At 39.8% G+C, this 15,487-nt stretch overlaps 1 protein-coding gene across 4 annotated transcripts in view; it reads right to left on the reverse strand.

The window, feature by feature from the left end:
- The window catches only part of sema6cb (semaphorin 6Cb), a 138,972-nt gene that overhangs the window by 26,263 nt on the left and 97,222 nt on the right, over positions 1 to 15,487 (reverse strand). For all 4 annotated transcript variants that reach the window (XM_084557329.1, XM_084557326.1, XM_084557327.1 and 1 more), the window contains 9 exons: positions 13,914 to 14,004; positions 12,778 to 12,900; positions 11,087 to 11,175; positions 10,676 to 10,893; positions 9,901 to 10,032; positions 9,476 to 9,631; positions 7,562 to 7,738; positions 6,969 to 7,106; positions 1,652 to 1,729 (listed from right to left, as the gene is read on the reverse strand). In XM_084557329.1, the coding sequence (XP_084413455.1) occupies positions 1,652 to 1,729; positions 6,969 to 7,106; positions 7,562 to 7,738; positions 9,476 to 9,631; positions 9,901 to 10,032; positions 10,676 to 10,893; positions 11,087 to 11,175; positions 12,778 to 12,900; positions 13,914 to 14,004 (1,202 nt within the window). The remainder of the gene's footprint in view (positions 1 to 1,651; positions 1,730 to 6,968; positions 7,107 to 7,561; positions 7,739 to 9,475; positions 9,632 to 9,900; positions 10,033 to 10,675; positions 10,894 to 11,086; positions 11,176 to 12,777; positions 12,901 to 13,913; positions 14,005 to 15,487) is intronic.

Consider the following 15,487-nt stretch of genomic DNA (forward strand, 5'->3'; position numbering starts at 1 on the left):
AGGACTGACTGAGTTGCAAATCTGTCCACTGTGACTGTGAGTTAGTGAACTAATAATGTCTTTATATAGCCCTCTCCACCCACGTGCTTTGAACAAACAACACTGTGGCGGATGTCACTAATTAGTACAGCTTCGTCCAGAGAAGAATTACAGCTGGAAACTCCTGATGGACTGGCTGATTGGAAAAAAAAAAAAAAAAAAGCACATATTTTGTTACTTGCTGATTAATTATTACGGGTTATGGATCCCTTTGGACAGACAATCACAACTACAACATTTAAGAAACTTTGAAGTTTAGTGTTTAACTTCAGAGTTGTTTTTACATAAACTGTGTCCTAATGTCACTGATCAGGGTGCAGTCAAAAGAGCAATGTTAAGAAAGACTATTATATTTGCAGCATTTCTCTCAGTAGTAAAGAGTTAACTCACAATTGACTCATCAGTTGTTCATCATCACCCTCTCACCCACTGCATCAGACTGTAGGAGACCTAAGCAGCTCCTTCAGCAGCAGACTGTTACATCCATGCTGCAAGAAGGAACGCTACCGCAGGTCCTTCATTCCAACTGCCATCAGGCTGTACAACACCAGCCTGACTCAACAGTAACTGTCATTTTACACTTATAAATATGCTTTTTTTTTTTGCACTGCCTTATGTTTGCACAATCCACTACCTCACCATCTATAGTTTGTAAAGTTTTTTTAGCAATTATTTATTTGTAAAGTTGTTTTTTTTCCCCACCACATATACAGAATGTCTTTATATTTCTCTATATATTTTTTGAAGTGTCGTTATTTTTTGTATATATTTTTCAAATTAGTACTTGTGGGATTAATAAACATGTTTTATGTATTATGTTTTATCAAGACCATGTTAATACCAGATTATTAATTTCATTTATGTCCCCATTTAGCAGCAATTAGTTTGGAAAAATCATCTTAGTATCAGTAATATTATTATAATGCAATGATCTCTAAATTGTATCTTACAAATTTTTAAACGTGCATAAACTCAATTTCAATTATTTTACTTTGCATGTTTGGTTTATAGCTTGCATTGTTAAAATCTCTGTTAGACACTTTTATTATTATTATTATTATTATTATTGTATAATGCATACAGCTTTTGGTGATCCAGTAAAGTGGTAATTTCTGTCTTTATTTCAGTTTTCATTGAGTGTTCAAATCTAGCAAACCTGTAGTGTAGTTCTGTGGTCAGTGTGTTGCTCTAAACACTGCATAGAGAGCACTTTTACGTGGAAAGATGAGCTGGAGAATCAGCGACTGTAAAACACTGTCATAGTGTGTATACAAATGCAAACAATGACTGTGATGGAACAAGGGGCAATACACCTACAAGCTACAGACACCTGCATTGAAATACAATATCTGTCACAATTTTACAGGGTAGTGAAATACAAATACAGTACTGTGGAGCGTCACATTAGGAGAAATGACTTTAATTTGGTATTTTAAGTATGTTTAAAAAGAACTAGATACAAAAAACACAGCAGGGAAGCACTTTTGATGGATACCAAAATCAACACTCACCTGATAAGGTTATAGTGGTGGTGAGGTTTGTGTTCTTTCCCACATATGATAAGTATAAACTGGGTGTTATTAGTGACTGTGTGTGGGAGTGTGTGACTTACTTGAAACCAGGTGAGACTGTGGCACAGCTGCCTGACTTGAGCCAAATGCAGTAAGGGTCCCGTGAAGACAAACAGCTTCTGCATAACAGACAGACAGACAGTTAGTGATGGAAGGAAGTGTGGAGCACAGCATGTGTGAAGAACACCGAGTCCAACGGATGTTAGCTGGGTAATGAGACACTACCCTGCCACCAAGCTACTGTACCAACACCCATCACTTTCCAGAGTTCTACCTTAACAAAGGCTAGAGAGGCAAGTGTCAGGTACAGCCTGCTATGCATCAAGTTACAGAAATTTTAAGGTCCCATTAGGTAAAGACAGAGAACTCAACACGCTGACTTTTCATGAAAACTTACTTACAGTGTGTGATTGCAAAACAACATTTGAGAGAATGAACAATATTTTTCACACCAGCAGAACATAGTATAAGATTGTGATATTCACCCAGCAGCACCAATTTAATGAGCAGAAAGTACACTATGACAAAAGAACGGCAACAAATGGCAACAATGGTTACCTACACCCTTCGTATCTGCACAAATGTTTTGAGCCTCTAAGGCTGAATAATACCATCAATGGCAAAAGTAAACAACAACATAAAGTCTGCAGAATCCTTGTTTCTAACACTTTGTGGAAAATCATGTCAAAACAAAACCTTCAAGCCAGTCAAGGAATACATTCTGTTTTTTTTTTAGTTTTAATATAACTTTAAAATGATTTGTGTGCAGGTGTATGAATCTTCATCTCAAGTGAGAATATTATGGAGGAATCCCACTGAGAGCATTACAATGTGTTGCTCCAGAACACAGGGAAGCCAAGATGTGAACCTATTCTCACTCTGCATATAGGAATGCATATATGTGTCAGAGTATAACACAAAGTATTCAAGTATTCTTTGCAATTGTTTTTTGGGAAACAACAACAACCAACTACAAATTGCAACATTTTCCATTGCCTTTAAGAATAATGTAAGAGTTTTCAGGGGTGATGCCCTTATCAGCAGAATGACTGTTAGTTCTTGCTTTATTGACCCATCCATACACCCTGACCTCGTTCCCAACTGGCCTCTCCAACAGTGTCTCAGTACCTCTGCTTGTCTTAGACTTAGGAAGACAATCTCTGCAGTAATGCAGCCCCCCTTAGTTATTTTCTTAGGCTGTCAGGATGTGTTTATTCATAGCAATAGCAGATTTATGTTTAATAAAATATCCTGGGAGGGGTTTTCAGGTCTCTGCTAGTGAGACAGTAAAACTTCTCCCTTTTTGCAATTAACATCGCTTTGGTAGACAGACATTTTTTTCTCCTCAATTAGATAATTTTCAGTAGTATAACTGAGTGATTAGCTTTACTTGATTTGCAGTAAGGAAACAGGAAAATCCTACACATTAAACACTAATATAAGAATACAAGCATGCATTGCTATGTTTCAACTCCTGTATTTGGTCAAAGTAATGTAGCAGATTGACACCATCAGTATGCAGAAAGTGGAACACCTAAAATTGAAAAACAAACTTTTTCATCAGCAAAAAAAAAAAAAAAAAGTTTTTTTCTTAGTTTTTTCACACTATCACAGGTTGAGGAGCTCCGAGCCTCAATAAGCTAAAATGACTCCTGTGTGTGACTGCCAATATGTGACACAGCATGGTGCTGCTGTAATAAATTATTCATACACTAGCCATAAGGTATATATGCATCTCTCTCCACATTCTGTCTCTCCTCTCCGCTCTATCGCTGACGTTTGTCTACATTTACATGACAGGACTGTACCTCGGCACTAAAACACTATGTGAAAAGAGGCCAGTTGTGTCCAGACGTTTTGGTAAGAGTTGCACAGTGAAGTAATTTGTTCTTTGTCTGGAGTTGCTGTCGTGTGTGCAGCCTATACACAGCACAGATTTGTGTATGTGTCCCTCGCCACTCTTTAAAACTTCTCCCTGTCATGCTACACTATGATCAACACATGCTGTAGGTGTGTGTGTTTGCCTGCAGTCATGGTGCGTAAGGAACATCCATTAGCTCCTGAGGGCCTCTGAGGCCCAGGATCATAACTTTCAACTGTCATGTTGCCAAAAGCTTGAGAATAACACAATAATGACTTACTGGAAACTGTTTTCGATAATATGGCGCTGCTGCTGAACAACTATTTGGGGTCTGTAATATTTTAGATATTAACTTGTCCAAGTCCATATTATTTCTGTTATACTATATTAATCAGCTGTACTTTCTGTGATGAACAGGGTTATTTTTGATGGGATTCACTTTGTTTTCTCTATTGCTCCAAATGATGTGGTTAGCAGCAGTTGTTCCAGCAAATGGCATCATTTGTTGACAAGTAAAACATTTCTCTAGCAAGAGAGGAAATTAGGACTCACAATCATTATCTTAAATACCCTGAACCTACAGTAGGTAGAGTATAGATATGTATATTTAGTTCATAAATCTAACCAAACCTCCACCAGACTATGGTTGATACTGGGTTTTCTTAGGTTTTAGAGTGATAATCAAGGTTAGCACAGTTATCAAATCAGAATAGATATTTATGAGCAATTACAGTTTCAGTCTTTAGTGGTTTATATTATCTGTTTTAAGTCTTTTATATCCATCTGCCTCTGTCTGTCTGGCACTTTTGGATCTTTTTACAGTTCAGACATCTTTCCAGATAGAGCAGTTTCTTTGATACAAAACAATTTCATTCTGAGCTATAGAAAAGACAGGTACAGCTATAAAAATAAGACTCAAAATCTAATAACTTGGAGATAACCCTTGAGGCATTCACTCCTCCATCAATGGTACTTTGTAGGTAAAAATAATATACATTTATTTATCTAAGAGGAGTCACTAGTAAGAGAAACATTTCATATAAAAAAGGAAATATCTGCTGGAGCTGGAAATCCCTAGATCTAAAGATTCAGAGGGTTAGAGGCCTCTTCTGCCCTTTTATTGTATTTTTTTTATTAATATTCCCATTTCATACAGTTTCTCGCTGCTGTTCCAAACAGAGCATTTTCTGAAACCTAATATTGGCAGCAGAGCCTCGAGTGAAAAAACAAACCTGATGGTAGAAGCTACAGCTAGGGAGAGACAGAAGACAGAGAGAGATGGAGAAAATCTCATCTAGAGGGAGACAGATTCATTGGTGTGGTAAAAGAGGATATGGAGACTGAAACCTGACCTCCTGGCCGGTGCTGATGCGGCTTACGGGGTCCCCTAATCCCAGGATGAGGTGTGCTATAGCTCTAGTCTCTAAAAAGGATCGAAGGATGTTGCAGGCCCGTGAGCTTAAGTAAGATGGGCCCTATCCATTTTCTCCCCATTTCTTCTTCTGTTTTCTCTCTCTCTCCCCGAGCTTAAGAAAAAAACAGTGGCCACCATTGCTGGCTCCCAGCCAATCAGCTGGATCCAATTTATGACTAAACGATGTTGAGAGCTTCTCCAGGCCTTTGCAACGAGGGGTTAGCATGCTATGGGGTTATAGGCATCCCCTGGGGGAGCCGAGTAGAAATCCTTCCTCTGCCTTAAAGAGGTTGAGAAGAGAGGGGCGTTACAAGGGGCCAACATTCCTCACAGCCCCAAAAATAGACAGAGAAGCTGGAGAGCAAGTACATTAGCTGAGGCTGAAACAAAAACAAAAGGCTCCAGACAAAGGGAGACGCTTGGAGTCTCTGCTCTCCTTATGCCGTTCATGTTGTTTAAAGAATTTTAAGAAGATAGTGACCTATGTCAGCTATGACTGTGGGGTGATAAGAGGAGCATAAATGCTTTTATACATATTTGACAGTTTGTGCATAAACCTCCAACAATAATGGCAAAAAAAAAATAAAAAAATGAAGCAGTGCTTCTGCTCAACTAACGTGAATTAAAAAGCAATGGACAAAATCTATTTGTCCTGCTTTCATTTTCCTAAACCAATGTTTTTCTTGGTTATTTAAAGGCCTAACCTGGTTTCTAATGATCTTTCTGCATTGTACGCATGTTCAAGAAAGACTTGTAACAGAAATATCACTGTGACACCTGAATAACTAGAGAAGGTTTATACTGACACGCATTGATGTACTGTTGTAAACAAAATAATCCTGTCTTATGTATCATTAAATGTGAAATGAATACAAAGTTTACCATGCCATTTTTCACCAGTAAACACTGGGAAAAGGTATGGCGCAAACCAAGAAATTGTCAGTCGGGTTGGAGTGAGGACAGTAATCACTGACTTGCTATGACACATTTATAGTACAGGTTAATGTGTCTTCTGATTTCCTGTGTAACCAGATTTTTTCCCCCATTGTCCACAAATTTAACGGTAAAAAACAACAAAAGCGGCAGCAAATATATGAAAGTTAGGCTGAAATCTGAAGAGCAATAGCTTATGAAAATGTTCAACCTTTAACCATACCACAGTATTACTTCCATGGAAGCCACACTTCCTCCTGTTAAATCCAATCTTACACTCACTTACCTGCCAACACCACAAATAACCTGAAAGTGCTTTTTGGGCAAAGTGGCTCAAGCCGACTCCGGGAGTCAGGTAGATAATAGCATAACATCTGCTGTTTGGTGCCGGCTTTTGTCCAAAAGCCTATAAGAGCACTACAAGTGGTCACATTTCTTAAATTGGTAGCTGCAAAGGAAACGGATCTTTGGTTTGTTTAAGATAGCTGGCAGCATTAGTGCCATTTTCTTCATGGCACAAATGGAGGAAACCCCAAATCCCTGCAGTGTTTCTGGGCTGCAGCACAAGTTTTTTGTGATCTTTGGAACATTTTTCCATCTTTGTTAGTCTGAAAGAACGTTTTGCATATGACAAGATGGCTATACTATTCAGTGCCAGTTTTGGACTAGATATTAGGTCAGTATTTTAATATTTTGTCTCTCCTTTTGACCTGGACAAAATGAAGATGAGTGCTCTACTAATTAACTGTCATTATTCATGGATCTATCAAAGCTATAACTTGTTGGAATCCCAGAAATAATTCTATATGTGAATCTGGATACTACAGTTATTTGGCATTTGCACTTTCTGGATGTCACAAATTACAGATTATCACTAGTGTCTACATTTGGTCTACATTTGTAGATGTTTTAATTCTAGTTTTCTTAGCTTTGACCTGGACAAAACTAAGACTAAATTGAAAAAGCTTAATTAGTTTCATTATTTATTAATGGGGTTTGGGGTTGTTCAGTGACACTGATGATTGATTATCAATCGTTTTCAAGACTAAAACCTAAACTAAACATCAGTGTATGTGCGCACCCACAGAGGATAAAATCTGATCCAGACAAGGTAGACAACCCCTTAGTGGGGCCTCAATAGGTCACTCACTTCTTGCAGTCGCTGTACTTGGAGCAGCGGCTGAGCGGCACACGGATTACACAGCTGGAGAACGCCACAAACAACGCATGATGATCACGGTCCAATTCAAGACCCAGCACCCTGCGGTCCTCCCCACGCACGTTGCATCTAGGAACACAGAAAAATGGCACGATGAGACATTTTCGATTTAGTTTCATGTTTTAATCAGCGTTACAGACGGCTGGCACAGTTGGAAAATTATACAGTGAGCCGGCTGTGAATCGAACTCCACGCAGATAGACTTTTCAATCTGTGTAGTCAGAAAACAAAAGAAGACATAGAACAGAAAGCAGCCCCTCTAGCTGTACAGGGTGATGCAAAGTGTTACAATAGACCAAAGAGTAGGCGGGAAGGACAGATCAAGGCAGAACAAGGAGAGGAGGAGAAAACGCAAGAGGGGAGAGAAGGGAAAGAAGAGGGATACCAAGTAAAGAACAAAAAAATTTATTAAATATCTAAAAGGAGAAAAAGGAAAGAGATGAGACAATTACTGGAACACATGCTGGGCTTAACACACAAAAAAACAAAAACATGTAAATGACCAAGAAGGCAGACTGTCTCACTTGTTAGGGTTGTAGACATCGATGTCCTCCAGGAGTTGTGTGCTAAAAGATGCGTTGGCTCCCTCAGTGCTGGCCAGGATCTTCAACACACGACCGTTGTCTGAGCCCAGAAACACCACCGTGTAGTTCTTATATGGGCCAGCTGACGTATCCACCACTATCTGGGTCAACTTGAACCTGGGTTAGAAACAACACACAATAATGCACATCAAAGCAGCCATGTAAATGGTATTGATATATGTGAGGAAAAGATGAATGATTAACAAGCAAACTGAAGTAAATCTAGATTGTAGCAGTTATGTCACATATTGCATAAATTAAATGGCGCAAACAATAACATATGTGCTGGTTAGATTTTTAAACAAAACAATCAGTGGGCGACTACTGTATAAAGCATCGGTGTGAAATCAGTCACTTCATCAACAGCCCACAGTTTCCTTTAATATCTTCATCTTATTAATTCCGCTACCCATCCTCCCACAGCTCTTCAATTGGCCCATGTTTCTTGTAGTTGAGCCGCTTTTCTCAACACATCGCAGCCTCTCTTTCCAGTCATCTATGTTCTGTTTGTATTCATCCGCACTGCTTCACATTCATCCAGCTCCACAGGGTCACACCGGGGTGCTGACCAGTATCACCACAGCCGTCTTCTGCTGGCTCCACTGGAGCAGCAGAGGATTAAAAGCTGTGCTGAAGGGCACCTTGAATCCAGTGGTCGTTCACTCATTCATTCTCTCTGCCTGCACTGTCCCTCTATGGCTTGGGGATTTCAACAAACGCACTTCTTTTTTTTTTGGCTTCACATTCCTAGAGTCTCGTATAAAAAGGACACCAGCAGCAGCTCCTACGCCCTCATTTGTCCCTTAGTCCCACACAGGCTGCTGTGTTTACCCACATGGGCTTGAATGGCATGTCCCTGCAATGACTCGGCAGTACAGTGTGATGCTCTTCTGGTAGGATTTCATTTATGTAGTGCCTCTCTGGGGAAAGGCGTGGCAGATGTGATGTTTTTGGCACCAGATGTGAAGCGGTGCATGTTTCCCCCGGTGTGGAGCCACTGCAGTGTCTGGCTGGATGTCAGCCTGGCTCCGCTTCAGAAGGCATGGAGGGGGCTCCTGTATACTGTGAGTGAGTGTGGCATGTTTATCTGCTGTGTCTACATCCATGTCTGAGGCGTGTGTGGTATTTCCAGAAACACTTGCAACCGATACACCATTCACCCTATCATCATCTGATATCAGTGCATTCTCAAATGTCACAACACAGACACTCCCTCACGCCAGTGCCTTCCTCCCCTTGTATGCTACAGTGGAGCGCAAGCAGGTCAGCTTGCGAGGAAGATCTCCTTTCACACTGCCAGCCTCGTCTCTGATGTGAGCTCAGATTGACTTTTTATTATAAATTAGATGGATTTCAATAAGGGAGGGTTGTGTGTTCCACCTGAGCTCATTCATCGATACCAATCACTGTCACAAGCGTGAAAACACTGCTGGTACATTATGTTACTATAGAAAATAATAATTGCATACCAATATAGAAACTACCTAGGCATTTTCTCTTAAAGGCCAGTTTACCAAAACTGCAGTCAGCATTCAATATATCAGTGTATTCAGGAGTTACTTGTCTATAACCAATAAATTCAAAATAAAGGTGATGCTCAGGTTTCTTGTTTTCTTTGACCCACAATTACAAAACCCAGTCAGATTTAATTTAAAACAATATAAAACAAAAAAAGCCTTAGTATGCCATTCCAAGTACATATAAAATAGGGCCAACAGGTTAAGGGCTAAAGGCTAAGGGCCAAAGGAGTTTCTGATCCTATATTTTCAGTAAGATGTTGTGCAGGGTGAGATAAAATCTATCCCACCTATCCCTTTATTTCTACCTGTCCTGATATTCAAACAAAACTTATACCTGCTTGTGGTGCGGGTGAAGTACGGTCTGTCATTGACCGAGGGGACTGACTCATCCATGAGTGGATACGACTTGATGAAAGTCAGTGTTTCGTCAGGGAAGCTGGTGGATGACTTGTAGGCAGCAGCTGAACCCTCGCCGGCGCAGCAGCCCGGCCTGCACAACGACAGCGGAGGAAAAATAAATAAAGAAAACACCAGGCGTGAATCCGGTTCCACAGCCACAGAGGTAAAAACACTGACAGCTGTTTGTTTTCAGGGACAAGCAGGAGGGAAAAACAGGTGTCTTGTGTGGCTGCTTGCTTTTTCTGTTCAGAGATATCTGTGCAGAACAATAACAACAGCAGCAGCTGCAAAAACTCTGTTGTGAGAGGCAGAAAAACTTGTTCTTTGGAAGTGACTGCTATTTAAAGAGGCGTCTCTCACCTGGGTTTTGGGACTTGGTCCTCTGGAACAGGTGTCCATGCTGACTCACTGTTCCTCTGCTCCTTGAATTTGCCACTGAAGGCCTTCTCTATGTCGTCCATGTAGAACGCACAGACTGCTGAGCCAGTGATGCTGTGGAGGAGGCCACAGAGGATGAAGCTATTACAAAGATCTAAAATTCACCATCCTGTTACGAGCCTGTCGCAACCTCTGGAGAATTTAGCAACTCGTTTGTTGTTGTTATGCACTTTTATTCATTCCGTATAAAGTGTGTCTGTGGTTGCCTTTATTTTACTGTTCACATCAAATGTTCTCAGCACTCTGTAAAAATTTAGTGTCTTTAGGTTTAATAATAAAAAATAAACATTATTTGATGCCTTTTCAGTAGAAATTTAACAGTTTTAACAACACATTTTGCAAATGTATATTAAAAGAAAAGTTTCATACATGAGAATGTCTACATGACATACCTGTAGTTACATATGAATTCATCTACACTGACTGCGTTACTGATGATGTGACATTAATAGGTATCATGGAATGCAGACAGACTTTAGTCTTGTTATGTCTCTACCTTTACTACATTTACATGCAAACTGGTAATCTGATAATAATCAGAAAGGAAATTTCTCATGTAGTCACCTTGGTCAGAACATAGTTCGATGTGTTAATATCAGATGAGATGACACCAACCTGAGTATTATGCCGTGTTACACGTCCATTTCAGCTTAAGCTTAGGAAACAAAACAAAAAAGACAATATGATTAATCCCAACCTGTTTGCCTGTGTGGTGAAGACTCCAAGCACGGCCGGCCGGTGGTTGATCTGCAGCACGTTGGTCAGCGACTGCAGAACATCAAAGTAGAAGAAAGAATCTCCAGGCACGGAGCAGTTCAGCCGGGCTTTGAGGAACGATGTCCAATACCGCTCCAGCACCCTTGGGGAACCACCGTTGTCGTTCTTACAAACTCGTGCCACTCTGGAGAAAACCACCTGAGGGGACAGGAGAGATTCACAGGTGACAACTGATTTATGAATCAAGACAGTCAGGCAGAGCCAATGTGGAATACTAAAAACAAGTTAGAAATGTGATTTGCATGTCAAATGGTGATCTTGTTAAGACTCAAAAACAAAAGTGTTCATACTAAAAAGGACAAGAGTGTCGAGTGCGGTCTGAAGCCCTCACCTTGCCTAGAGTGGTATACTCCACTGCGATCTCGCTGAAGAAAAAGTAAACGTAATTCCCATACTCTATAGCGTGGAGGAAATGGGGCTCTGCGGGAGACAAGGGAAAAAAAGATGTCTGACAAACGCACTGGTAGTGATGCCTTACTTCCAGCATGACAGTATCATGAGCAGGCTGGAAGTGGAGCTGGTAAACACAGATGCTCAATTTGGAAAATGGGTCCAAGTGAGTCTGCTGTAAAATGGCAAATCTGAGCTTTAAGAGTAAGAAATGCACAGAACAGCATTGTCCAATAGTACTTTCTAGAGTCTGAATACAGTAACACTTAATTCTTTGTTATCTTTCAACTCTATTTAAAACTAAATTAGTAATTATATTCCTAAATAATAATTTAATTTCAGTTGTGAGCTGTAACAAAATGTATAACATTTACTGTTCAATTAGAAGACATGAAATATTGATTTAATATACACCCACTCAGTCGCCAGATTATTAGATCCTGCAATAAATCCTTTCTTTATGAAGGATGTAATGTTCATTCACTCCGGCATCATTTGATCTTTTTCTTTAACAGGTTGCAACCTCCATATTTCTGTCCTTCCTGGAAACTCGTCACGTCACCCAAGGTTTACCCCATGTGAAAGAATGGACTTATACCACCCAGAGAAAAACTACTACATGGTTATTAGGATTTAATATTTTTCTATTGAATGGATTATCAATGGTTTACACCAGCCCTCTTAAAAATTGTTTTCCATCAGACCGGTGTGTTCTGATAGTTCCGTGACACATTTTTAATCTGATTGGGCTATTACTTAGATTATTATTTGAATATCAGTCTCCACAAAAACTTTACAGCCCTCGTAGCAATGCTGGGTGTCGGTATTTATGTCAACTTTTGTATTTTAGTACTGTCTGTTTTCTGTGTTGGTGAGCCGAAAACCAATTTCCACACCGGTGGGCAATAAAGTTCTATTCCATTCTGTTCTATTCATTTAAGAAAAATAAAGAGAGAACATTATGGCCATAACGCAAAAAAAACCTAATTAACTGGCAAGTACACACCTAACATATGTAACATATAAGAGGTGTTTCATATTTTGGTATTTCTTTCTTTTCACAAGTACTTTGCTCAAATACTGGACCTCCCTAACTCAGAACCATTAATGTTGGTTTAGAATATTAATATGTTATTTCATGAAAGCACGACTGAAACAATTTATCAGTCCGCAGAGAATATATCAGTAACAATTAGGATGATAATAACAGAACACTTCCATTACTAGAAGGCTGATTCCTCCCAGCTGGAAGCAACAGTCCCCACCTGGCTTCATGAGATGATGAAAGAGGATGAAAGACAGTATGTCTGTCTTGAAATGAGATGAAATTACAAAAAGGCACTGGCACATCTGGCAAATGAAACTGACGTGATGTGATCATTTCAGTCCAACGTGAAAGTGACGCTTCCTTCTCTGCCAGTTTATTATCATACACTGCAGGCAGTAGACATGACCCAACCAACACACAGAAATAAAGTTAATTGCCGCTGATGCTTTGCTACGTTAAAGCTCAGTACATTTTGGTATTTGCAGGCTTGGAGTCATATCTGAGAACCTTTAATTCCCCATCACTTTACAGAGCCACAACTTGTGTGTTAAACTACACTACACCTTGACATGTGGGATGCTCACCTCGCAGCCATTTAGAGTCATACTTGACTGTACGCAGAACAGGACTGCTTTCTCCCAGACTTCTGTAAATAACTGCATCACTTGCTAAGAAGTCAGTCATGGTGGCAGAGTAGAAATCACCACCTGAGAAACAGAAAAAAAAAATAAGTCACAGAGATACTCTATCAGGGATCACAGTTCCCAGTGATAACCCACTTCTGTAAAGTGACTATTTTGGTCACAGGTAACTTTTATTGCTCTTTTAAAAAGAGGCTGAGGAAAAGGGTTGTAGCAGAACGTGCCAGTTTTAATAACACTCTGTGTGAACTTTGCATAAATGTCAGTGGAAACCTGGCAGGATTGAGTGCAGACTTGGCTCTCTCATCTCTGAACTTGACCCGGATGCGTTCACAACATATCAGCTTACTTTGCTGCTATGATTAGCAAGGAAACTGCGAATCTGATCAAAAACCACAGTCCATCGAGGGGAAGCCTCTGGTACCCAGTGGGAGTAGGCAGAGGCATTTTCTCTACTTTTGCATGCTGAATTTACACAGACACATGAAATGCAGTGGCTTTTTATCTTGCAATAATCCACAGACTTTTGAATCTTGCTCGAGAGAACATCACATCTACATCACCATTATGAGGTAATGTCGGACCTGCCTAATCAGCCTGAATTAATAAGGATTTATTACAAAACAACAGGCTTGATGTTCACTGTGACAGATTAGAAAATAATTTAATGTGAACATGATTTGAACATTCAGAGATAAATGCTAAAAATAAAGATGCCTCTAATATGTCCTCTTAGAGGATTTTAAAGATCATTTACTTCTCCATATCATGCTTGCACTGCTTTAAAAAAAAAAAAAAAAAAAGCTGCTTTTTCAGATTTAGTCCTGTCCCTTTACTCAGTGATTAAACTCCATCCAGTCATGCATGACTTCTGCTTTTGATGCCCCAATTCATCACCTGGAGAAGCTCCACAAGCACATTCAACTCATTTGAATAAGCGAATGTATTCACAGCCAGTCAGGTAATGGAGATACTTTTAAGAGTTAAGACTTAATATTCAGAGACACAGATCAGTAGCTGTGGGAGCTGAACCTGTGAGGTTTCACTTACAGGACAAACTCTACAACTGAGAAACTCACCTGCAAACAGGCCGACATTTGACTGGCGAGACTCAAAGGGACATCGAGCTTGTCCCACCACCTCCTCCCCTTCCTGCTCCAGTGTCGACATCTATGTCAGAGAGAACACGGCAACAAAAGAATGCTTTACAAGGACGTATACAGAGCTGTAATGCTAACCCAATAGAAGAATGAGGATATAAAAAAAAAACAGACAACTGTAAACCAACAAGGCTGCCGCTGCTCTAGAGCAAAATAAATCAACACCAAAACTGCAGTGAGATTTGTCGTTTAACGCAAAAGGACGCAAATCAACCCGCGATAATGAAAGGCCACACATGCATCATAAAGATTTGTTTTATTTGGTGTGGTGTATGTGGGTCACACATAAAATGTGTGTGTGTGAAGTTTGAGGTCCTGCTGTTACAAGCTGAGAGGACCAGTTTATCTCTCAGTTGCAGATATTAAGCTGCTATTTTCCAGCCTGCTGTTAACAAGGTTGTAAACCTCAAATATGACAATGAGTGAAACCCAGCGGTGGGTACAGGTGTGTGTGTGCTGTTGTACACCTATCTTTCTGAGGACCACTTTGAGTTTTACACCAGGACAATATGGGCAGTCCTCACTTCTTTACAAGATAGCCATACAAACATTTGTGTGTGTGTGCGTGTAGTAAAGGCTGAATGCTCACACAGCAGCTTTGACGCCCTGTGTGGCAGTAAGGTGACTGACACAGACACGCCGCGTTAACAGTCCATTAACACACGGGCTTGGTTTATGTCATGCTCATCTGACACACGTGTTTATGTAATTGATGCTCTATTGTTATTCTGCCACATGAATGCTAAACTCCACCTTCACTGCAAACTCCGGTACAAGGCATGTAGAGTGGACACAATAAAAGGAACACTTACACAACTAAACCGGGTAAACTAAAGCTCTGTAGAATTTCAAAAATGTAAATTAATACTGTATCAGGATCGATTTTTATAAGTTAGTATAATACTGCGTCTTCAGTGGTTATGTTTACATTTTGTCTTGTTTTTCTGTGTCTCATTGTTTTGTTTTATCTTAGTACGGTGTCTTTGTGTGTCCTGAAAGGCGCTTATAAATAAAATGTAATATTATTATTACATTTCCACGACCCTATAGACATTATTCTGATTAGTAATTACATCTAATAACAGTGGTTAGACAAGCAGCTTAGACTGTGAGGTTACTAGTTCAATCCTCTCTATGTCCATGGTTGAGGGGCTTTGTATAGCTGCCAACTTCTGCTAATATGCTCAGTTGGATGTGTTAAGAGTTCTTTCTATGTGTGTACATATGTTCACTTGCCAGGTCATTAGGTACACTTGTGCATTTTAATATAACAATCATACACTATCCATTTGTGTTTACACACATCAATCACAACAGAACTTTTGGAATTCATTCATCACTTTTTGGTTTTGCCAGAAATACAACAGAAGTTTCTAATCTCCAACTATATTAACAACACTGAATTCATTCAAAAGAAGAAGATGACCCAGATGGACCTATCCTGCTTCGTTCCTCTTTCTAAACACTTTTTTTTTTTTTTTTTTTTGATATCT

This window comes from Chelon labrosus (assembly GCF_963514085.1).
Source record: "Chelon labrosus genome assembly, chromosome: 12".
Classification (NCBI taxonomy): domain Eukaryota; kingdom Metazoa; phylum Chordata; class Actinopteri; order Mugiliformes; family Mugilidae; genus Chelon; species Chelon labrosus.